The 24,713-nt window shown below is 35.9% G+C and overlaps 2 protein-coding genes and 2 long non-coding RNA genes across 4 annotated transcripts; all 4 read left to right on the top strand.

Moving 5' to 3' along the window:
• Positions 1-763: 763 nt before the first annotated feature.
• Positions 764-10,913, top strand: LOC114545388 (high affinity immunoglobulin gamma Fc receptor I-like). Its single transcript, XM_028563660.1, has 7 exons — positions 764-780; positions 2,035-2,132; positions 3,087-3,163; positions 9,162-9,423; positions 10,246-10,322; positions 10,414-10,595; positions 10,754-10,913. Exons 1-7 carry the CDS (start codon positions 764-766, stop codon positions 10,911-10,913), a joined length of 873 nt encoding a protein of 290 aa, XP_028419461.1.
• On the top strand, positions 5,574-6,652 carry LOC114545319 (uncharacterized). Its single transcript, XR_003690882.1, has 3 exons — positions 5,574-5,665; positions 5,989-6,030; positions 6,522-6,652. It is a non-coding gene; the product is annotated as an uncharacterized LOC114545319 (long non-coding RNA).
• Positions 10,914-11,897: 984 nt separating the features above from the next.
• Positions 11,898-19,409, top strand: LOC114545387 (uncharacterized). The gene is made up of 10 exons (XM_028563659.1): positions 11,898-11,901; positions 13,294-13,560; positions 15,449-15,562; positions 15,700-15,715; positions 15,800-15,897; positions 16,016-16,066; positions 16,366-16,753; positions 17,624-17,721; positions 18,539-18,589; positions 18,967-19,409. Exons 1-7 carry the CDS (start codon positions 11,898-11,900, stop codon positions 16,497-16,499), a joined length of 684 nt encoding a protein of 227 aa, XP_028419460.1. The 3' UTR covers positions 16,500-16,753; positions 17,624-17,721; positions 18,539-18,589; positions 18,967-19,409.
• A 4,235-nt stretch (positions 19,410-23,644) lies between these two features.
• LOC114545320 (uncharacterized) lies at positions 23,645-24,709 on the top strand. The gene is made up of 3 exons (XR_003690883.1): positions 23,645-23,736; positions 24,060-24,101; positions 24,593-24,709. It is a non-coding gene; the product is annotated as an uncharacterized LOC114545320 (long non-coding RNA).
• The last annotated feature ends 4 nt before the right edge of the window (positions 24,710-24,713 follow it).

The raw sequence follows: 24,713 nt of genomic DNA, 5'->3' as shown, positions 1-24,713 counted from the left end.
GACAACATTTAAAACTATACAACTATTGTGTTCAGATATTTTTATTTATATTGGTATTTTTATCACATTTAATCACCTAATTTTCAATGTTATAATTACTATGCTGATTTAATTTGCGCCAAGATAAAATAAGTGAGGGAAAGAAAAAATATAATTCTTACTTCTCGCTTGCTTTTGTGAGTTTAATCATGCAGGCAGTTTGTCATTTCCTGTGTCTGGGGTTGCACCCAAACTTGAAACAAGGTGAGAACATCTACATATTCTATACTGAGGTTATGGGATACATTTCACTGGTACTGCAGCTTTATTTTGTAATGTGAATTGGGAACATGGGGCATATTTTCATACAAAAAAGAAAATGCTCCCTTAGCCTGGGGCTAAGTACAGTATGAAAAGGGCTTATATTACACTGGATCTACTATATCTACTGTATTTCCTTCTTTCATTTCCACGAGTCGTCTTTTGTATTCTAAGCTACTATAACATCACCACAATTGTTATTTCTCTATTAAGTAATCAGAATGTAAATGGACTGTATTTTTATAGCGCTTTTCTAGTCTTTACGACTACTCAAAGCACTTTTACAGGTACCTTTCACCATTCACACACATTTATACACTAGTGGCTGAGGCTGCCATACAAGGGACCACCTGCTCATCAGATAATAAACATTCTCATATTCACACACCGATGGCGCAGCATCAGTAGAAATTTGGGGTTCAGTCTTCTGCCCCGAGGACACTCCGGGTCCAGGGATCGAACCATGGACCTTCTGATTTGGTAGAAGATCACTCTGCCACCTGAGACACAGCCGCCCAGAAGGCAATCTATATAGACTACAATTCTAAAATAAAAAATTATAATAAAAAAATGCTGACCAAATTTTAAATTAAATGTAATATGGAGAGAGTATTAAGCACACACAAACAGTATGTACTGTACAAACTTACACAATATAATCATACATGTGTAAATAAATGTATACACACACACACACACACACACACACACACACACACACACACACACACACACACACACACACACACACACACACACACACACACACACACACACACACACACACACACACACAACACAAACCTCATCACAATACAGGCAGTATATGCACAACATACACTAAATTAACACACAATAAAATGTTAACTATGTATATGGTGATAAGATTAAATTAAATGGTCTCATATTTAATGGACGTGCAATAATTATTTATTTATACCAATTTCTATCAAACATTTTTTAGAGAAGAGGGGTTATTCTGTGAGTACATCAGTGACTTCACTGTTTGGTGACTTTCAGAGGCAGACTTAATCAGTATGTTAGTTTTGTAGACATGATCCTGTTGCTGATGTGACTTGGTTCAGACTGGAGGACTGTTGAACACATTCCTGGACTAGTTAATTTCACACACATTTGCACAATGTGGTGATTCTCCAACTACACTACACTTAAAACAATCTTCCTAGCTTCATTCATTTGTCTTCTAACACAATATAAACGCGGGCAATTTTAAAATTCCATGGAATATTATTATTGGGTTATTCGGTTCTTTATTTTTCTGCTTATTTCCTCTTCCGTACGTTTTTTGGCTCTCCGTAACTTCTGCATACTTTCACCTACAGTACAGGCCAAAAGTTTGGACACACCTTCTCATTCAATGCGTTTACTTTTTATTTTCATGACTATTTACATTGGAATTCACATATGGAATTATGTACTTAACAAAAAAGTGTGAAATAACTGAAAACATGTCTTATATTTTAGATTCTTCAAAGTAGCCACCCTTTGCTTTTTTATTAATAAGGGAATAAATTCCACTAATTAACCCTGACAAGGCACCTGTGAAGTGAAAACCATTTCAGGTGACTACCTCACGAAGCTCATTGAGAGAACACCAAGGGTTTGCAGAGTTATCAAAAAAAGCAAAGGGTGGCTACAACACCCTCTTCTTTTGAGCACGGCAGCAAATACATTCCATGTTCCTTTTTTAAATGTATTTGCTACATGTTGTAGGCCGATCCAGACCGAGAGCACCAATCGGGGCTCCGCCACTAGTGACATGGTCAACCAGAATGAGGATCAGCATAATGAATATTCCACTCTTCTCCATGGTAAGCACATATTTTGACACCTTTTAAATATACATTTAAATAATCAAAGGATGTTTAATGAGTACCATGTGAACTTGACCTTGACTTGATTTCCACGGCTCTGTAGGTGATGCTTGTCTCTATGAAACTATCAATTGCTCTGAAGACAATACAACTGGTACAGTATATGCAATTTTCCTATGCAAAAATGCCCTATCAAAACAAAGTCTTGTTTTCCTTGACAAACATGCAACAACTGCATGGTTTAAGGGAACTGATTAAGAGTATAAAATCCTGTAACTAAAGAATATGTATATTTCAGGTGCAGCTGAATCCCAGGATGTCACGTATTCTTTGAGTGAACTAAAAAGCTTTAGAATGAATGGTGAGTACTTCAAATACATGCAACAAATACATATTAACAGTTCAGAGATGTTTTGGCCTGAAAAAGCTTTAAAAAGGTATTGATTTATTCATGTCCTCTTTATCTGATTATAACAACAAATGTCTTTTTCACAAATTCATGCTTTAACAGGTTGGTACAACACCCTCTTCTTTTGAGCATGGCAGCAAATACATTCCATGTTCCTTTTTTAAATGAATTTGCTACATGTTGTAGGCCGATCCAGACCGAGAGCACCAATTGGGGCTCCGCCACTAGTGACATGGTCAACCAGAATGAGGCTCAGCATAATGAATATTCCACTCTTCTACAGTTCAGAGAAGTTGTGGCCTGAAAAAGTTTTTAAAAAAGTATTGATTTATTCATGTCCTTTTTATCTGATCATCTTAACAGGGAAGCAACATGAACCAGAGGAGAGCTCTGTTTACTCTGATGTGAAGTTATAAACTGCAAGTAGAGTTAACATTAACAACAGTCAAGCTTAAAGTTTGTATTCAAATGTGTCATATCATTACATCATACGTAATTATGAGTCAGCACTTCAATTAATCTCAATTAGTAACCTTGGGTAGCGACTACATATTATTTACTACTGAGCATCACCAGAGTTGGAAATTGTCAAATCCCTCACCAATCTAGGGCTTTGTTTATATATATTTAAATCTCACAGAGTTAGATTTAAATGTATATATGTATATATACTCTTTTTCTTCATGCTGTTGCATTATGAAATAGATTGTACTGTACATAGAAATCCCCCCGTCCATTTTCTCCATTTTGTATAACACAAAAGTGGCACCATTATAAATAGTTGTATTCAAAAATCGTTGTTTTGTATTATATATACTGTGTATATACTGTATATATTGTACGTATATACAGTATATAATACGAATTTTTTTTCTGCCAATTTGTCCCTTATCTGAAAGTATAGTTCCATATAAAGACGTGTTTGTTTATATTACACAATATGATATACAATGTTTCATTAACAATTAACTGTAACTGAATCACAGAATCCACAGATTCTGGCCCAGACCAAACTCTCAAAAAAGACGAGACAAAAGGTTTCTTTCAGGTCTATCAAGAGAACTTTATCGAAAAAGAAAAGTGGTTAACAGCATTTTATTAAGTTATTGTTATTATGTTATTGTGTGCTCCACTGCTATCCTAATATTAAACATGCTTGGAATTTTGTACAATTAATTTATGACATAAAGGAATTACATACGATATACAAGAATATTGAGGCGTATTCCTACTTAGTTGTCATACACTGCATTATTATTTCAGTTATTTTAAATTCAGTCAGTTTGTCATTTGTATTTGTAGTAATTTGTAGAAACCAGCACCAGGCAACAGTTTGATACAGTACATTTAAGCTTTAGCAACCAGAGTCGGCATCTTTTTTCAATGTTGAGAAAGATCAAGGATGATCAACAATTAACTTAATATATGTAATGATGTGCTGTCAAACAACATATCCTATGGCATGTACATGTTTTCCTCTGTCTAAAAAATGTATTGATAGCTTCTGTATTTTATTTCCACCTAAAAGGATTTATATGTTTTGTGTTTTTAAAATCTTTATTTTTAGCATTTTTGCATCAATAAACTTTTTTTTAGCAGTAAGACGTCAGCTGTGTTTTTACTTTCTTGACTGGACAGCCAAACTGGATAAACACATCCCACACTATTCTTCTGACCAAGTTTGGCAGAAGCGAAGAAGTTGACTTGGTATTGATTTTCAATATTTATTGATTATCTCTTTGGTAAAAATTAGTTCCAATCAAACTGCTCTGGATTATCCAGAGTAACTGAGAACTTTGCTCTGGAAAGACATGTTGCTGTTGGATTCCATTCATTCAAACGTCATTGATCGCTATTGTATTGGTAGTAAAGGCAGATGTCAGAAACAGAAGTTTGCACCCCACAGGCCAAATAAAGTCCCGAAAATCAACATTCATAAAATGATGGAAACCATCAGCTAAAGCTATTGGCCATGCCAATCAGCTTTGCTATTAGATTCTATTAGATGTATTAATTCAGCATTTGTTCTCCTGGTTCTCATGAACTAATATCTAAGATCATTTCATTTCTTCTACTGACATTTTACTTCTAAAAGTGCTCACAAGAATACTGTAGGAGCCTTACAGTGTGCCCTACAACATAACCTTTAGCTACATGACATACATTACAATTGGTAGATTATAATGTTGATAATTTAGGAACTTTTAAGTAAAGTTGATAAAAGTCAGCAGCATCTTTACTACTGCTTTTTCAGGTCAGTTAGCATTTGCCATTAGTTGGAAGAAGACCAAACTGACCTAACATCATGCTTGATGCATTTAACTGTTTAAGGTATTATTATACCTTACAGCTGTAATGTATTTGAAGATGATTTCTTTAATGATATGTGTTTCAACAGACTGGAGCGATCCCATTGGATTGACAGTAACGAACAGTGAGTGGCATCACATTTATTTAAAAGTGAATATTAAAAAGTTTGTTTTAGTTCATATGTTAGTAAATATTAAAGTTTTTATGCATTCTAAAATAAAAAATAATAATATAATAAAAAAATGCTGACGAAATTTGATATTAAATTTAATATGGAGAGAGTATTAAGCACACACATACAGGATGTACTGTACAAACTTACACAATATAATCATACATGTGTAAATATATATACACACCAACACAACCTCATCACAATACAGGCAGTATATGCACAAGATACACTAAATAAACACAATAAAATGTTAGCTATGTATATGGTGATATGATTAAATTAAATGGTCTCATATTTAATGGATGTGCAATAATTACTTATTTATACCAATTTCTATCGAGCATTTTGTAGGTACCAGGCACAAACTTTTGCACAAGGGACTAGGCTAATATGTTGTTGCAGTGGACAGGAAGTATAACTTTGTCAAAGTATGCTGCGGTCAAAACCGCTGTAGCTGCCTGAGCTTTGTGTAATAGGGAAGTATGATTAGACAGGCTTTACTGAATATGAAATGTAACTTCTCTCTTTCTGTTGCATTACTATACAAGGTAGCAGAGCAGCAGAGCAGCAGAGTGACGGTGTTGGTGCTGGATGTGAGGATGGGGCACACTGTGCTCTGTGTGCTGGGGTTATTCTGTGAGTACATCGGGGACTTCATTGTTTGGTGACTTTCAGAGGCAGACTTAATCAGTATGTTAGTTTTGTAGACATGATCCTGTTGCTGCTGTGACTTGGTTCAGACTGGAGGACTATTGAATACATTACTGAACTAGTTACTTTCACACACATTTGCACAATGCGAGTACAGTATTTGTTTCCCACCTCTTTATCAATTTACAGAATATAATCAATGCCTGATACTGTTGATTGATGAAGTAATAGTTGCCTTTAAACTGTTGAAAGCAAGATTGTAAATGCTTTTGTTTATTGTCTAATGAAGTTGTATTCTTTATTTTTAGTGCTGAATACACTCCTCTCAGGACTGGATGATGGTGACTATTGTATGTTTAAAAAAAAAAAATGACTGACTCAATATTTATCTCCTAATTATCACACAGTGTATCACTCTTTGTCACATCCTCTTTTGTGTTTTGCCATGTCTGTATCATTTTACTCTATGTACAAATTAAAACTAAACTAAAAAACGGGGTGCAGCAGATCAGGACTCTAAAGCTCTAAAATATAAATGGAACATATACACATACTGTATCTAATGTGTGCCCAGGTGCAAAAACATGTCTACGGACACCTGGGTGCTTGTCTCTGCCATGCTATACACCGGGGTGTAAATACATTAGTCACATTGGCTATGTCAGTCTGGGTTTAAATAGCATTGTTTTGGTTACGGACACCTGGGTGCCTGGCTTGTTTAAAGATATTATTATGTACCCGTGATATCATCACTACTAAATCACTTGTATGTTGTCAGATGAAGTATATGTTTATTTAATTTAGCTTATCACTAAACCAATGCTCTACCTCTGTTACATAGCTACTGGTCCAATCCTGGAAAGTCCTGCATTCACTTTGTTTGAAGGAGACTCTGTGACTCTGCGCTGTAGGAATCATGCTTCAAGTAATGAGAAGAAAGCTACCTTTTTCAAAGACGGATCACCTGTTAAAATGGACACAAACCGTCATTCACTCCAAGGAGCAGAACTGATCTTTAATTCAGTGTCTGTGTCAGATAGGGGTAATTACATGTGTAGCTTTGAAGAGGGGGCAGAATCTGAAGCAAGAGAACTGAGAGTGGAAGGTAAGTATCTGTCACGCTGGCATGAAAAAAATATATACTATTGTTTAAAATTCTACATCAAGAATATAAAAAAATAAGTCATAACTTAATCTAAACTCAAATGTCCACTTACAGTACTTTGTTTCTGAGCTTTTAAATGCATTTTACTGTCTTCATTCAGAATTGTTTTTTTGTGTGTCACGGTAAATGCTACATTTGTATTCATACTTCTAAAAAAGAAATACTGAGCAAGTACTGAACAACAAGTGAATCCTTTCTCTGCCTTCACCTAACCAATCACCACAGATTTAGTAACAAGAGTTCAGGTGGCCGAGAGAAATACTGACACTACTGAAAATGCTGCAAATACATGAAACACATTCACTGATTTGTAAATACAGAAAACACAAGCAAACAGAGAAAGGCTGCAAGTTGTAGACAACACTATGGAGGTCTGCAGGGAGAGATGGAAGGCTGATGAAAGACTTGACTACTTGTATGTTAACTGGAAATCAAGCTAATTTCAGATTTCACATTGTGATTGCATGAGTTCATTACTGGAGATATTGGGAACACCTAGCATCAGCCTTTCCCATTTACTGACTACTTGTGTGTCTCCTAGAAAATAGTTTTTGGACCTAATTTTGTTGTGTGCGACTTTTCTCAATTTTCTTGGGATTTCTGAACTTGCAGCCATGAACGTGTTGTCAAACTGTTGAAAATGTTTCTTAACTTGCTGATGTCCTGTCTATGTTAATGTGTTTTCTTAAGCTGCAGTGAGTTAAGCTCTCTCTGGGACCACTCTCGAGGGGGGGGGGTTGGGGGCTGCAGACATGTAGAAAGTGTCTGGGGTTTGGTTATGTGTATAAAAGTGCAAACAAAAGAAGTAACACACCATGTGAAACAGAAGTGTCCACAGGGTTATGTTAAAATGTAAATACATTTTTGTTGGCATGTCCATTGTAGTAATTTTCTTGTTTTACTGTTTTTCTAAACTAAACAGAACGTAGACGTAAAGTCAACCTGAGAGCAGAAGAGACAATCATTCCAGTGGGAGGCCGTGTGACCCTGACCTGCTCTGTGGAGGATCCTGCTGGCATGGAATATGAATTCAGACGTACTTCAGACACTCCTGAAAAACCTTCTGCGTGGCCTGAAAAGGATAAAAATGAAGTAGACATATCACATGGAGGCAAATACACCTGCAGAGGGTGGAGCAGGGAAGGAGATTTCTTCACACCTATAAGTGATGAAGTCACCATTCAGGAAACTGGTGAGTTTAGTGATCTGCTCCTAAATAAAACCATTCATACATTCTTTATGTTCTTAAACAGTGCAATAGATCAGGAGGAAAGCAACTGCTATGAGAAAAAGAAGAACCCTAATGAATAAATGATGTGGGCCCACTGCCTTACTTCTCTAACAAAAAGTTTAAAGAAGGTATTATATCCATTGTCATGGCAACAATTAACTATTTGTTTGATCTTTAGTTTGTGTACAGACACAGTAGAGGAGTTTAGGATGCCTCCTTTAGTCTGTTGAGTTTTATTTATAAATATCTGGAATCAGGTAAAACACATGACAGCTGAACACAGTATTTGTGCAATTTTCCCCTTGACATTAAACATTATTCTGCTAAATGTTTTACAGTAGTTAAAAGTTAGTCAATGATGCCAAAACAACAGCTTTCCTCTATCAGTTCATTTTTTATCTGGTACAAATTCACTTTTTTAAGGCATCCATAAGATCATAGTTATGAACATATAGTTAAGTTAGCTGTTAATGCACAATCAGTGGAAAGATTGTTGAAACGTCTCTAGACTTACAGGGTTATTGATGACAAATTGTTCTGGAAGGCAAACATAAATGTTATTTATGCCAAAATGCATCCTGTTTTGAGATTTCAAATTGAATAAACTTTAAATCGTTGAATTTAAAAAAAAAAACATTAAATAAACCATTGTTCATAAACCTTTTAGTGAAACCATTTTTTTTTTTAACTTACAGTAACCACCTTACATCGTACATAAACTAGACACAAGACTTACTACAGGGGATTATCAAAATTGCTGCAGCCAAACTGTTAGTCCGTATACTACATGTATCTTGTAGAAGGTTCCTAGTATTGCAGTACTTTAGGAGACTGTTGTGAGTCTCTGTAAGCTCTTTAATGCCCTGAGTAGCTGCTAGTATTAACACTGCTTGGCACTTTAGTGGGCTTTGAGTAGTTTATTTTAAACAATTTGTAGGATTACTGTATAATTGTTTTGCTGCAGAATAGAACAACATGCATTCACATAAGTATCATGAAGATTGTAGTGGAGTAAAAAAAAAAAATCTGTTTAGTTGTTAATCCTGTTGTATCCTAACTTTATTTTAATGGGAACAGTTCCCAACAAAACTGTTGTGACCGTTCAACCCAACTGGCCTCAGATATTCAGCGGTGAGAAGATCACTCTCAGATGTGAGATCCAGGGAGGTGGACACACTGAGTGGACTTATGAATGGACAACAACCAGCTCAAACACATTTCCAACAGACAATAGATACATTATTATCCGTGCTACTGAGTCCCACAGTGGACAATACCGTTGTCTGGGTAGAAGAGACACCTATACCTCAACAGAGTGGAGTGAAGCCATCACATTGAAAGTCTTGTGTAAGTTGTTAAAAATGTTTTCCAACACCTTTTTCTTCAACAGTTATGTATCTCTCTTCAGGCCACGCAGTAAGGAAGGAAGGTTTTTTTTATTAACAGAGAAATGTAGAGGAATGAAGAAAGAAAATCAAGTGACTAACAGGGTGTAATGATGGTGCAGTTTAACACTGCTCCAGCACAGGAAGAAAGTTCTGGGTGTGAACCTAGTTAACTTTCAGGTTAGGTTAATTGTTAGTTAGGTTAATTAAGATCACCTGATTGGCTGGTCTACATTGCCTGTTGGTTGAATAGTAGTCTGTGTTATGTGTTAACCCTGTGATAGACTGGCTCCCTGTCCAGGGTCTTGTTTTGCTCTCCCCAAATGAAAGGATCAGCTTCAGCTCCCTGTGACCCTGCAAAGGATTGGGTACAGATGATAGATACATAGATACTAGTTAGTTTTTACAGTTTCTTCCAAAAATGAAAATCCACAGTGAAACTGTTCAACTTTTTGTGTGTGCAAAAACAGCTCAAGAGGTAAGACCAATAAATGCACAGTAGCATTCAAAATGTCCTTTACTGATTAAAATAAAAAAAAATATTGAGTTAATTAATATTTTCTTTGGCCTTGCTATAGTTTGTATTTCACCTCCAAGAATGGGTGAAATTCATTATTTATTCTTAATAATTTATTCATTTTCATCAAGGTATTTTGATTGAGTTTATTCACAGGAAAAGTAAAGAACTTGTTTTGTCTTTGTTCTAAACTGAACGGCACATAATCCAAGGGCTAAAAAGAGACAATAATAACTATTTTTATTTCTTTGTTCTAACTTCAAACAGCATACAAACCCTGGGCCGAACTGACTGCTGTTAACAGAGACATTCCAGTAGGGGGCAGTGTGATCCTGACCTGCTCTGTGATCATCATCATCATCATCATCATCATCATCATCATCATCATCATCATCATCATCATCATCATCATCTTCATCTTCATCATCTGGTTGGAGATACTTCTGGTACAGAGATGAGAAAACCTCTCAACCCCTGACCTCACAAGATGTTGTCTTCCTCTCAAATAGACGAATCCGTGTCTCAGTAGGAGGAGTCTACTGGTGCAGAGGAGGAAGAGGAGAACCTGTTTACTACACAGAGTACAGTTATTCAATCACTGTCAACAAAAAACGTGAGTTTGGAATATGTCTTTTTCAACCAGATTAAAAAAATGATTTTGTATTCATAATTATTGATTGATGAAAAGGCTAAAAATTATGTTTTGATGTAGTTTCAATGTCTTTGTTTTTTTATCCTTACTGAAAATTCTTGAACATGAACAGTTGCAAACAAGGGCTGTTGTGTCTCTGCAACCAAACTGGTCTGAAATATACAGTGGAGAGAAGATCACTCTCAGATGTGAGATCACAGATGAAGGACACACTGAGTGGACATATGGATGGACAACACCCAGCTCAATAAAATTTCCAACAGAAATAGATACACCATATTAGATTTGCTGATGCATCCCACAGTGGGACAATACCATTGTCTGGGCAGAATGAAAACACCACAGCAGTCTTCAACAGAGTGGAGTGTGCCATCCCATTAGTCTTTGACAGTATCAAACAGTATGTTTTTGACATCAACATTTATTTATCTCTCTTCAGGAATAGTAAATAATTCATGTTCAGGTTGTTTTGGTGAAGAATGTTTTTAGTAAATATTCAAGTTTGTATTTACAGATTTAACAAAGGAAGAAAGTTCCACTATCATAACATGTTTTAACTTTCAGGTTTGGTTAATTGTTCCAGTTAGGTTGTCCTAAGATGTCTCCATCATTGGCTGGTCTACATTGCCTGTTGGTGTGAATAGTGAGTCTGTGTTAAAGATCCATCTGCAGGATGACTGGTTCCCTGTATAAGGCTGTTCCCAGACTGTCAGACATCCCCAATATGAGCTAGGATCTGCTACCTCCTGTGACCCTGCAAAGGATAAACAGGAACAGATGATGATGGATACATAGATACTACAGGATTAGTTTGCACAGTTTCTTCCAAAAATGAAAATCCCAGTGAAACTGTTCAGATTTTTTATTGCAGTGGAGCTCAAGAGGTTTGTCTGGTAAATGGAGGTAGGTTCAAAATTTCTTTCTGATTAAAATAAAACCTTGGGTTAATTAAATGTTTCTACAGTAGTTTGAAATTTTATGCCAAGAATTATAAAATTAATTATTTTTCTTATATCCATTTATTTTCAATTGAATATTTGAATTAAGTTTATTGACATTAAAAGTAAAAACTTTTTTGTCTTTTTCTAAACCTTACTGGGTAATTTATATAAAGGACAATAAAACTATTTTTCTTTCTTTTGTTCTTTTTCCTTTACAAATTCACAAACTGATGCTGTTAATTAAAACATCAGTAGAGAGTTTTAAGTCACCAGAACCCATCATCATCATCATTTCATCATTGAAACTTTTTCATCTCTTGGAGATAATGAGTACATTTACACCCCGGTCAAAAAGTTTGGGTTTTCCTCTCAAAGAAATTTCCATTCCAGACAGAATACTGGTGCAGAGATCAGTTGCATTGTTTTTTTTTTACACAGGGCACAGTTTCAATCACTGTCATTAAAAATTATGAGTTTACATAATTTCAAAATGGTTCTCGACTGTTGTAGACAGAATAATTGAAGAAATGCTTGAAATTCCATGCTTTTTGGTGTAAGATTCATACCTTTTTTTAAAAGTGGTACAGCTCCCATATACTTTGACACTTAGGGGTGTGCCTGATATCATTGAAAGGAAACTGGTCTCAAGTTGTGTCAGGGTGATTCTCAGGATTACTGACACAGAGTTACAGAGGCTAGAATGGAGAATTTTTATTTCTGTCCAAGTTATAAATCTGTAAAATTATTAAAATACACTGCTGTAAACACATCTGACAGGTGACAGACAACACAGCATTAGCCACGTCTCAGCTTACTACAGAAAAATTCAGAAGCTAAAAGACTCAAAAATGGATTTTATATGAATTCTTTTCTACAAATATTTCTGTCATGTTTTTATTTCTATTTGAAAAGTGCAAATAAAAAGCCAAAAAACTACAAAATACAACACTTCTCAAATACACAAACAAACCCACATCAATCACCTTTCCAATGATATCAGGCCCACCCCTGAGTGTCAAAGTATATGGGAGCTGTACCACTTTTAATTTGGGTATGACGTTTAGACCAAAAAGCATGAATTTCAAGTGTTTCTTCAGCCACTTCTTTCTACAACAGTCGAGAACCCTTTTGCAATTATGTAAGCAAATAATGTAATCTGAAAACTGCTGCCCTGGTTAAAAAAAACAATACAACTGATCTCAGCAGGTATTGTGTCTGAAATGGAGTGGAATGTAAATTTCTAAGTGACCCCAAACTTTTGACCGGTAGTGTACTTCAGCTAGTTTAACTCATTTTACTGGTGATACGTATAGTGTTTACCTCCTACAACAGTCAGGACATCAATAATTAGAAGACCCCTGGTCAATGGTCAGGCAGGTGTACAGACACAACAAAAAAACAAATTCAGGCAAAGGAAACCACTGAGAGAGACAATGCAGCACATATGAATATGAAATACTCACTCCCTGTATCTTTGTAGAGTAAAAAACGACCTACCTTTACCTCCATCTTTGAGCCAACAGCTCCTGTATTCACTTGGTTATCTACAGTATCATTCACTCAAATGGTAAAACGTTTTCAAGAGAGATATCATGGTTTTGCTAAAACACTGCACCTTGTTGCTGTTGTTAGCATTAATCATCTGCAAAACAATTAAGCAAATTAATATTTGCATTGTGGCATTTTTAATCTTAAAATCACTTTGCCGGTTTTGTTTTTCAGAGTTTGATTTGTCAGCATCTCTCACAGTGAGTCCTGACAGAGTGCAACACTTCACCTCTGACTCTGTGTCACTGAGCTGTGAGGGAAACTCTACTGAGTGGAGAGTGAAGAGTCTTCCTGAGAACAGCTACGGGTCATACTGCTCTAGCTGGGGGACAGTGACCAGATCTACATGTAACATAAAACATACCAGACCCAGTGCTGCAGTGTTCTGGTGTGAGTCTGGATCAGGAGAGTTCAGCAACGCAGTCAACATCACTATACAGAGTATGGGTTTATTACATGTTCTTTGTTCTTTTATAAATAATATAAAAGAAAATTCCATATATAATAAAATTGCCATTATGTGTTTCAACATACAGTATAATTTTACAATTAGGTTGTATTCAACATAGAAGAGAACGGTACACTGACATTTAGTGTGGCCCATTACTCTGCTACATGGTATCTAAAGTAACTGTAGCTGACTAACATTAACCAGAATATTTGTTTCTATGGTTTGTAGATTTAACTAAGTATGTATGGTTTAGCCTGTTTTAATATAATTCAGTGTTAGTCTCGACCATTAGGAAGTACCATCAACATTTAGCAGCACCTTTGTAAACAAAACAAGTTACACCAACACATTTGACAGAAAGAAAAGATCATAAATAAGAAGTATTTTGTTATGTTATGTTTTCTTTAACCATCCACTCAAAAAGCTCAATATTAATGTCATTATATTGTCGTTACACAGTAATAAAATATTATGCAGCCAGTTAGGGAATCAGATGCTCTGCACAACAGTAAAATTCCATCCACCAAATATAATTATTTTCAAAATGAACAGTTTAGTATGAAACTCATTCCAAATAAAGCACAGTCATATATCTCCTTTGTTTAGCCTGAACAACATTCCATCATCTTATGATGATGATGATGATGATGATGACGACTGAATGTAGTAGGCTATACAGTATATTTGTGTAGGTTTATTGGTGATCTGTACTTTACTTAGTTTTTATGCCAAGGATCCCCATAAAAGTACTGTGTAGTTGATAGTACCTTTAGACACCTGTTGTTAATTTGGTAAAAGGTTAAAGTGATGGTTTGGAGTAATTTCACCCTAGGCTGCTTTGCACCTTGACCTCGAGCCAAACAACCCCCCATAAGCTTTTATCCCCTTGTTATAATGTTGGTCAAGTTAGCGTTGTCATCTGGTTAGCTTAGTGCAGGCGCTAATGGAGCCACGTTTGTATCTCGTAAATTACCCCACTAATAATGCCCGGAATGATACCAAACTTCTATAGTAGGACAAATAGTTTTTGTACTTATAAAAGAAGGGATTAGAAAGTTTGTAACTACACCAGAAGTATATTTAAATAACACTTGCCTGATGGATACTCCTCTTGGTTGCTACTGCGCTATCACGCGAGATCCCGCAAGATCACGCACAGAGCACAACATCTATTGCCGGAAGAGACTACTGGTGAAGAAGAATCAAGAAGCGAGTGAACAGCAGAAGCAGCTACTGCAGCGTGAGGCGATAGGACAAGATGCCACACAGTTGTATATATCCCGGCTGCAGTTTAAAAGCAATAGATGTTGTGCTCCTAGTTGTGCTACTATTAGACACATAACTTGTATGTACACGAGATAAAACATCACATTTTATAATCACTCTGTAAAATATACAAGTGTTAGAAAAATAAAAACAATGTGTGATCCATTCTCATCATTCTACATCCACTCATCCTGAAGTTGTGCAGCAGCTGATCTCTGACTGAAAACTCATATTCTTTGTGACTGTTTTACAGATAAAGATATTATCCTGGTGAGCCCTGTCCGTCCTGTGACTGAGGGAGATTTTGTTACTCTTAGCTGCAATTCGAGAGGACAAATTAGTTCCTCGAAAGTTTTTTTCTATCGAAATGGTGAAGTCCTTCAAAATGACACCAGAAGGGAGCTAAATATCTCTGCAGTGTCGAAGTCAGATGAAGGCCTCTACAAGTGTCAACACTCAGCATCAAAACAAATGCTGCTTTTCTTTCATGTAAACCATGTTTATGTCTAAGAAAGAATTTTTCGTGTATGTACGTTCATGTTTATACCTCTGCATTTGTAAGTGTATGTCATGTTTGTTTAAAAGTATATTAACAGTTATTCTTTTTTATAGCAGTGTCCAGGCCTGAAAGCTCTTCATTTCCTGTGCTGTTGATTATTGGGCTGGTTTGTGGAATCATACTTGTTATTCTTCTGCTTCTATTGTGTCGCTTCAGACTGTCCAAAGGTGAGACCTTTTTCTTCTATTAGATGTTTTAAGCTTTAATTATTCAAATACACAGATGTATTCTGATCTCATGACATATAATGGCTGTATAACAACTTACCATGTAAACCACATATTGACAAATGTCTTTTTCACAGATTCATGCTTTAACAGGTTGGTACAACACCCTCTTATTTTAAACATGGCAGCAAATACGTTCCATGTTCCTTTTTTAAATGTATTTGCTACATGTTGTAGGCCGATCCAGACCGAGAGCACCAATCGGGGCTCCGCCACTAGTGACATGGTCAACCAGAATGAGGCTCAGCGTGATGAATATTCCACTCTTCTCCATGGTAAGCACACAGTTTGACACCTTTTAAAGATACATTTAAATAATAAAAGGATGTTTAATGAGTACCATGTGATTCAAATGGTTAACTTGACCTTGACTTGATTTCCACGGCTCTGTAGGTGATGCTTGTCTCTATGAAACTATCAAATGCTCTGAAGACAATTCAAATGGTACAGTATATGCAATTTTACCATGCAAAAATGCCCTATGAAAAAAACAAACATTTTAAATATAATTTTCTTTAGCTTAAAACAGTGGCAGTTGGCTGCCAGTGCAGCAACTGATTTTCACTTCAAACATTTCTTTAAAATAAGTTAGCATGTCCAGCTACCACCAGTCTTCAAACTTCATATTGTTCTATTTCTGTTTTCCGTGACAAACATGCAACAACTGCATGATTTAAGGGGACTGATTAAGAGTGATTTATATAAAATCCTGTAACTAAAGAATATGTATACCGGTATTTCAGGTGCAGCTGAATACGAGGATGTCACATGTTCTTTGATTGAACTTAAAAGCATTGGAATGAATGGTGAGTACTTCAAATACATGCAACAAATATATATTAACAGTCCAGAGATGTTTTGGCCTGAAAAAGCTTAAGATAAAGTATTGATTTATTCATGTCCTTTTTATCTGATGATAACGACAAATGTCTTTTTCACAGATTCATGCTTTAACAGGTTGGTACAACACCCTCTTCTTTTGAACATGGCAGCAAATACATTCCATGTTCCTTTTTTTTTTTAACAAAGTTTAAATACGTTTTGTTACAGCAAATTAACAGTTCACCATGAGGACACAGTGGGCTTGTATATACCCACCCCCCTCCCCCCCACCCGTGGAAACCTCAGAGGGTAATCAACTTAAGCAATGTTGAAAATAATAACAACCGTAAAGAAATAAATAAATAAAACAACAAAACAAAAGTAAATAAACAAACCAAGATCTACAAAACATGAACTCAAGTTTTCTACTTTGGTGTCTGGGGTACCAAAGCCATGATCTAATCAACAGACAGTCCAGTACTACACGTCCAACACTGCTAGCTGCATGTACCATAATCTTCACTCAGCCATAAAGTCATCAGGGGTTAAAGCATCAAGACGATTAAGGAAAGGCTGCCATATCAACATAAATTAGTCAGTTGACCCCTTGACAGAATACTTTATTTTCTCTAATTTAATAAAATAAAACATGTCCCTTACCCATTTCACAAACGTTGCGGGATTACAATCTTTCCACCTGATTAAGATTTGTCGTCGGGCTATCAGTGTGGCAAACGACAGAAGTTTTATTTTTATTGTTATTTAAAACAAGATTTTGTGTCACCACTCCAAACAAAGCAAGAAAAGCCGATGGTTCTAAGTGCTCATCAGTGCTTCAGGAAAGCATATCAAATATTAGTTTCCAATAATAAAACAATTGAGGATAATCCCAAAACATGTGAATTACTTAGCTTGGTGCAGCTTGCAGCAATCACAAATAGGGTCTATATTGGGCGAAAACTGTGATAGCTTAACCTTGGTCCAGTGCAAGCGGTGGGTCATTTTAAACTGTATAATAGTATGTTTCATACATATTGAAGATGAGTGTATTCCCCCTATCATCTTTGACCAAAGGGAGTCTGAGATCCCAATACCCAGATCCAGTTCCCACTGGTCTCTGAGGGAATTAAGGCTGGTCACCCATGTTCCTTTTTTAAATGTGTTTGCTACATGTTGTAGGCCGATCCAGACCGAGAGCACCAATCGGGGCTCCGCCACTAGTGACATGGTCAACCAGAATGAGGATCAGCATAATGAATATTCCACTCTTCTCCATGGTAAGCACACGTTTCTGACACCTTTTAAAGGTTCCATGACATGGTGCTCTTTGGATGCTTTCATATAGACCTTAGTCAGTGGTCCCCTAATACTGTATCTGAAGTCTCTTTTATATAGGCCTTAGTGGTCCCCTAATACTGTATCTGAAGTCTCTTTTATATAGGCCTTAGTGGTCCCCTAATACTGTATCTGAAGTCTCTTTTATATAGACCTTAGTGGTCCCCTAATACTGTATCTGAAGTCTCTTTTATATAGACCTTAGTGGTCCCCTAATACTGTATCTGAAGTCTCTTTCCCGAAATTCAGCCTTGGTGCAGAATTACAGCCACCAGAGCCAGTCCCACAATGAGTTTTCCTTAGTATGTGCCATTTCTGTATCTGTAGCTATTGAGGAGGGGGGGAGGGGGAGGAGTGGCCTTGACCAACTGCCACTTTGGTCGTTTGAAAGCCATGATGTCTCTCTCTCTCTCATGGGTGGGCCAAATTCTCTGGGCGGGCAAAGCAGAGAAAGGGGAGGCAACCTTGCTCCTTATGACCTCATAAGGAGCAAGATTCCAGATCGGCCCATCTGAGCTTTCATTTTCTCAAAGGCAGAGCAGGATACCCAGGGCTCGGTTTACACCTATCACCATTTCTAGCCACTGGGACCATAAGCAGGCTGGGGGAACTCATATTAATGTTAAAAAACCTCATAAAGTGAAATTTTCATGCTATGGGACCTTTAATGATACATTTAAATAATCAAAGGATGTTTAATGAGTACCATGTGATTCAAATGGTTAACTTGACCTTGACTTGATTTCCACGGCTCTGTAGGTGATGCTTGTCTCTATGAAACTATCAAATGCTCTGAAGACAATAAAAATGGTACAGTATATGCAATTCTACTATGCAAAAATGCCCTATCAAAAAAACAAACATTTTAAATATAATTTTCTTTAGCTTAAAACAGTGGCAGAGTTGGCTGCAAGTGCAGCAACTGATTTTCACTTCAAACATTTCTTTAAAATAAGTCAGCATGTCCAGCTACCACCAGTCTTCAAACTTCATATTGTTCTATTCTTGTTTTCCTTGACAAACATGCAACAACTGCATGATTTAAGGGGACTGATTAAGAGTGATTTATATAAAATCCTGTAACCAAAGAATATGAATATTTCAGGTGCAGCTGAATCCCAGGATGTCACATGTTTTTTTGAAAGTATTGATTTATGTATGTCCTCTTTATCTGATCATCTTAACAGGGAAGCAACATGAACCAGAGGAGAGCTCTGTTTACTCTGATGTGAAGTTATAAACTGCAAGTAGAGTTAACATTAACAACAGTCAAGCTTAAAGTTTGTATGCAAATGTGTCATATCATTACACCATAAGTAATTATGAGTCAGCACTTCAATTAATCTCAATTAGTCACCTTGGGTAGCTACTACATATTATTTACTACTGAGCATCACCAGAGTTGGAAATTGTCAAATCCCTCACCAATCTAGGGCCTTTCAGACTTTTGGGGATTTATTCTGTTTGTGTGTAGGGCCTATATTTGTGTTTTTCATATATAGTATGTGATTGTTATATTGTTATTGTATGTTGTGCCTTGTTTATATAGATTTAAATTTATATTCAGTTCAGTTCAGTTTTATTTATATAGCGCATTTAAAAACATGTGTTTGTATGTGAGCGAGACACAAGTGACAGAGAGACGGAGGAGAGTAGGGAAAGGAAATGCAGAAGAACGTGTTTGAAATAGCGTTTAAAAAAAAGAAATGACGCAATGTGCGGTAGCCGGTGTTGATAGTGAGGCGCACCGCCACACAATAGTCTACGTGTGGGAAACACTGCGATATACAAGACTATTGAGGTGTATTCCTACTTAGTTTTCATGCACTGCATTATTATTTCAATTATTTTAAATTCAGTCAGTTTGTCATTTGTATTTGTAGTAATTTGTAGAAACCAGCACCAGGCAACAGTTTGATACAGTACATTTAAGCTTTAGAAACCAGAGTCGGCATCTTTTTTCAATGTTGAGAAAGATCCAGGATGATCAACAATTAACTTAATATATGTAATGATCTGCTGTCAAACAACATATCCAATGGCATGTTCATGTTTTCCTCTGTCTAAATTTTTTTTATTGATAGCTACTGTATTTTATTTCCACCTAAAAGGATTTATATGTTTTGTGTTTTTAAAATCTTTATTTTTAGCATTTTTGCATCAATAAACTTTTTTTCAGCAGTAAGACGTCAGCTGTGTTTTTACTTTCTTGACTGGACAGCCAAACTGGATAAACACATCCCACACTATTCTTCTGATACGACCAAGGACTTGGTATTGATTTTCAGGGACTATCTCTTTGGTAAAAATGAGTTCCAATCAAAACTGCTCACTGGTCTGGATTATCCAGAGTAACTGAGACCTTTGCTCTGGAAAGACATGTTGCTGTTGGATTCCATTCATTCAAACTTCATTTATGGCTATTGTATTGGTAGGAAAGGCAGATGTCAGAAACAGAACAAGCACAAACAACATCTGAGGAGGTGTGATAGTTTCATTATCGTTGACATTAAATGATTAAAACACAATTTGAAGGTAGATTAAAAATGCTTCTTCTTCTTGTTGCAATATTGCAGATTTGATTAATACAAATTGTATTAGCATTTGCATGTTACAAATGTAACCATTTACAGAAGGTTTCATAAAAACAGGCTGTAATCATGTCATCTTCCATAAGAAGTAGATGTTTTTAAGTTAGGAAATGTATAGGTTTTTGAGTTGTTATGAAGTTATGAAGCTGATTTTAGGTGATTAAATGTATTAATTCAGCATTTGTGCTCCTTCTCATGAACTATTATCTAAGATCATTTAATTTCTTCTACTGACATTTTACTTCTAAAAGTGCTCACAAGAATACTGTAGGAGCCTTACAGTGTGCCCTAAAACATAACCTTTAGCTACATGACATACATTACAATTGGTAGATTATAATGTTGATAATTTAGGAACTTTTTAGTAAAGTTGATAAAAGTCAGCAGCATCTTTACTACTGCTTTTTCAGGTCAGTTAGCATTTGCCATTAGTTGGAAGAAGACCAAACTGACCTAACGTCATGCATGATGAATTTAACTGTTTTAAGGTATAATATGCTGTAATGTATTTGAAGATGATTTCTTTAATGATATGTGTTTCAACAGACTGGAGCGATCCCATTGGATTGACAGTAACGAACAGTGAGTGGCATCACATTTATTTAAAAGTGAATATTAAAAAGTTTGTTTTAGTTCATATGTTAGTAAATATTCAAGTTTTTATGCACCAATTTCACAGGATGCATTTGATCCACTATCACTATCGTTTTCATTCTGTGAAATCTCTTTCCAAAGAAGTCTCCTGTCTAGTCTACAAATAAAAATCACATGAAGATCCAAGTAAAATACACTGTAGGGATTTAACATAGTTGGCCTCTTGTAGCCTTTGTACATCCCTGTTAATTGTCGTATTAGTATTTCATACAATATGTGAAAAGTTGTTATTAAAGCTCTTATAGTTTCCTCAGATCTCAGTTTTGAGGGTTTTGTGGATTATCTTTTAAATGTCTAATAAAGACTATATGGACCCATTTCCTTATGTCACCATCTTTCGTTTTCAAAACATTCTGTTATAGAAATTGTGCTTTTGCTCTAATCAATTATGGATCCTTTACACTTGACTACATTTCTACCACTTATTAATATTAATGTATATATCCTGTATGCAGTAAATTACCTCTCTTTTCTGTGTATGAACACATGAGCTCTGGTGTAAATGTGGTGATGATGACATTTTCTTTTTCTTGTTATCACAGCAACACATGGTTTATGTGTTAAGAGGAACTAAGTTTTTTCTCACTCATGCTGAGAAGCATTGGCATTGCTTGTTTCTTCTCAGCCTCTAGTTTCAAAGTCATCTTTATAGCACAATTGAACATGCAGCGTTATATTTCAGTGTTTTGTTTTTTTGATTTGATTTCCCCTTTATGCACTTTATATCTGAAGTTTTTGTAGCAACAAACAAACAAACAAACAGTGCTCGTTCAAATTGTTCCTGTTTGGAACAGGCCAATAGCTTGGTCCGTGGAAACTGTGTAATTTGTTTCTGAGGCCAGTTTAAAAGTAGAAACATATTGAAATCACATATTGAAATCACTTGCTGCTGTAAGAAATAAATTGTGTGTTGCACTTTATTTCGGTTTTGTTTCCTATTATGTGAAAACTGTGTACAGCATGGTTTTCTTTGTTGAAGTTTGAGGCAAGTTTATTGTAAGTGTATTGCACATTATTTTTAAACGTTTTTGTGACAAAAACCTTCCTAGCCTTTGTCACATGACCAATTAATATTTCCACGTATCCCATATTTTGCCTTAAGAGCCAAAAGAAAATGTGTATTGTATTTGGATATACAATTTGTTGAAAAATGTTTTTAAATTGATAATGAATGTGATGTGTTTTATTTAGCATTGTGTTGTTCTATCCTAGCCAATATTTCTTATATTTCTAAGCAGATTTTCCATGCTGTATTCTGATCTAATCCCCTAAACTACTATTGTGTTCAGATATTTTTACTCACATTGGTATTTTTATCACATTTAATCACCTAATTTTCAATGTTGCAATAACTGTACTGATTTAATTGAAGCCAATATAAAAAAAATCAATTAAGGCAAAGAAAAAATATAATGCTTACTTCTCGCTTGCTTTTGTGAGTTCAATCATGCAGGCAGTTTGTCATTTCTTGTGTCTGGGGTTTCAACCAAACTTGAAAGAAGGTGAGAACATCTACATATTCTATACTGAAGTTATGGGATGCATTTCACTGGTACTGCAGCTTAATTTTGTAATGTGAATTGGGAACATGGGGGATATTTTCAGACAAAACAGAAGATGCTCCCTTAGCCTGGGGCTAAGTACAGTGTGAAAAGGGCTTATATTACACTGGATCTAGTATATCTACTATATATACTTTCATTTCCACGAGTGCTCTCTTGTATTCTAAGCTACTATAACATCACCACAATTGTTATTTCTCTATTAAGTAATAAGAATGTAAATGGACTGTATTTTTATAGCGCTTTTCTGGTCTCTACGACTACTCAAAGCACTTTTACATAGTACAGGTACCATTCACCAGTCACACATTTATACACTAGTAGCTGAGGCTGCCATACAAGGTGCCACCTGCACATCAGATAATAAACATTCATCCATATTCACACACCGATGGCGCAGCATCAGTAGAAATTTGGGGTTCAGTGTCCTGCCCCGAGGATACTCCGAACCATCGACCTTCTGATTTGGTAGAAGATCACTCTGCCACCTGAGACACAGCCGCCCAGAAGGCAACGCATTTGTAATTCAGGGCTCACATAGACTCCAATTCTAAAATAAAAAATAATAATATAATAAAAAAATGCTGACGAAATTTGATATTAAATTTAATATGGAGAGAGTATTAAGCACACACATACAGGATGTACTGTACAAACTTACACAATATAATCATACATGTGTAAATATATATACACACCAACACAACCTCATCACAATACAGGCAGTATATGCACAAGATACACTAAATAAACACAATAAAATGTTAGCTATGTATATGGTGATATGATTAAATTAAATGGTCTCATATTTAATGGATGTGCAATAATTACTTATTTATACCAATTTCTATCGAACATTTTGTAGGTACCAGGCACAAACTTTTGCACAAGGGACTAGGCTAATATGTTGTTGCAGTGGACAGGAAGTATAACTTTGTCAAAGTATGCTGCGGTCAAAACCGCTGTAGCTGCCTGAGCTTTGTGTAATAGGGAAGTATGATTAGACAGGCTTTACTGAATATGAAATGTAACTTCTCTCTTTCTGTTGCATTACTATACAAGGTAGCAGAGCAGCAGAGCAGCAGAGTGACGGTGTTGGTGCTGGATGTGAGGATGGGGCACACTGTGCTCTGTGTGCTGGGGTTATTCTGTGAGTACATCAGTGACTTCACTGTTTGGTGACTTTCAGAGGCAGACTTAATCAGTATGTTAGTTTTGTAGACATGATCCTGTTGCTGATGTGACTTGGTTCAGACTGGAGGACTGTTGAATACATTACTGAACTAGTTACTTTCACACACATTTGCACAATGCGAGTACAGTATTTGTTTCCCACCTCTTTATCAATTTACAGAATATGATCAATGCCTGATACTGTTGATTGATGAAGTAATAGTTGCCTTTAAACTGTTGAAAGCAAGATTGTAAATGCTTTTGTTTATTGTCTAATGAAGTTGTATTCTTTATTTTTAGTGCTGAATACACTCCTCTCAGGACTGGATGATGGTGACTATTGTATGTTTAAAAAAAAAAATGACTGACTCAATATTTATCTCCTAATTATCACACAGTGTATCACTCTTTGTCACATCCTCTTTTGTGTTTTGCCATGTCTGTATCATTTTACTCTATGTACAAATTAAAACTAAACTAAAAAACGGGGTGCAGCAGATCAGGACTCTAAAGCTCTAAAATATAAATGGAACATATACACATACTGTATCTAATGTGTGCCCAGGTGCAAAAACATGTCTACGGACACCTGGGTGCTTGTCTCTGCCATGCTATACACCGGGGTGTAAATACATTAGTCACATTGGCTATGTCAGTCTGGGTTTAAATAGCATTGTTTTGGTTACGGACACCTGGGTGCCTGCCTCTGTTTAAAGATATTATTATGTACCCGTGATATCATCACTACTAAATCACTTGTATGTTGTCAGATGAAGTATATGTTTATTTAATTTAGCTTATCACTAAACCAATGCTCTACCTCTGTTACATAGCTACTGGTCCAATCCTGGAAAGTCCTGCATTCACTTTGTTTGAAGGAGACTCTGTGACTCTGCGCTGTAGGAATCATGCTTCAAGTAATGAGAAGAAAGCTACCTTTTTCAAAGACGGATC

This window comes from Perca flavescens, chromosome 19, assembly GCF_004354835.1.
Source record: "Perca flavescens isolate YP-PL-M2 chromosome 19, PFLA_1.0, whole genome shotgun sequence".
Lineage (NCBI taxonomy): Eukaryota > Metazoa > Chordata > Actinopteri > Perciformes > Percidae > Perca > Perca flavescens.
Note: the sequence above shows the minus strand (reverse complement) of the source record. Positions and strands in the feature narration are given on the sequence as shown.

Coding starts and splice junctions, on each gene's coding strand:
- LOC114545387 (XM_028563659.1), top strand. Junction 13,561..15,448: donor AGTCAACATCACTATACAGA/GTATGGGTTTAT, acceptor TCTTTTTTATAG/CAGTGTCCAGGCCTGAAAGC. Junction 16,067..16,365: donor CTCTGAAGACAATTCAAATG/GTACAGTATATG, acceptor CCGGTATTTCAG/GTGCAGCTGAATACGAGGAT.
- LOC114545388 (XM_028563660.1), top strand. Junction 3,164..9,161: donor ACCAATCTAGGGCTTTGTTT/ATATATATTTAA, acceptor ACAGTTCCCAAC/AAAACTGTTGTGACCGTTCA. Junction 9,424..10,245: donor CATCACATTGAAAGTCTTGT/GTAAGTTGTTAA, acceptor AACTTCAAACAG/CATACAAACCCTGGGCCGAA.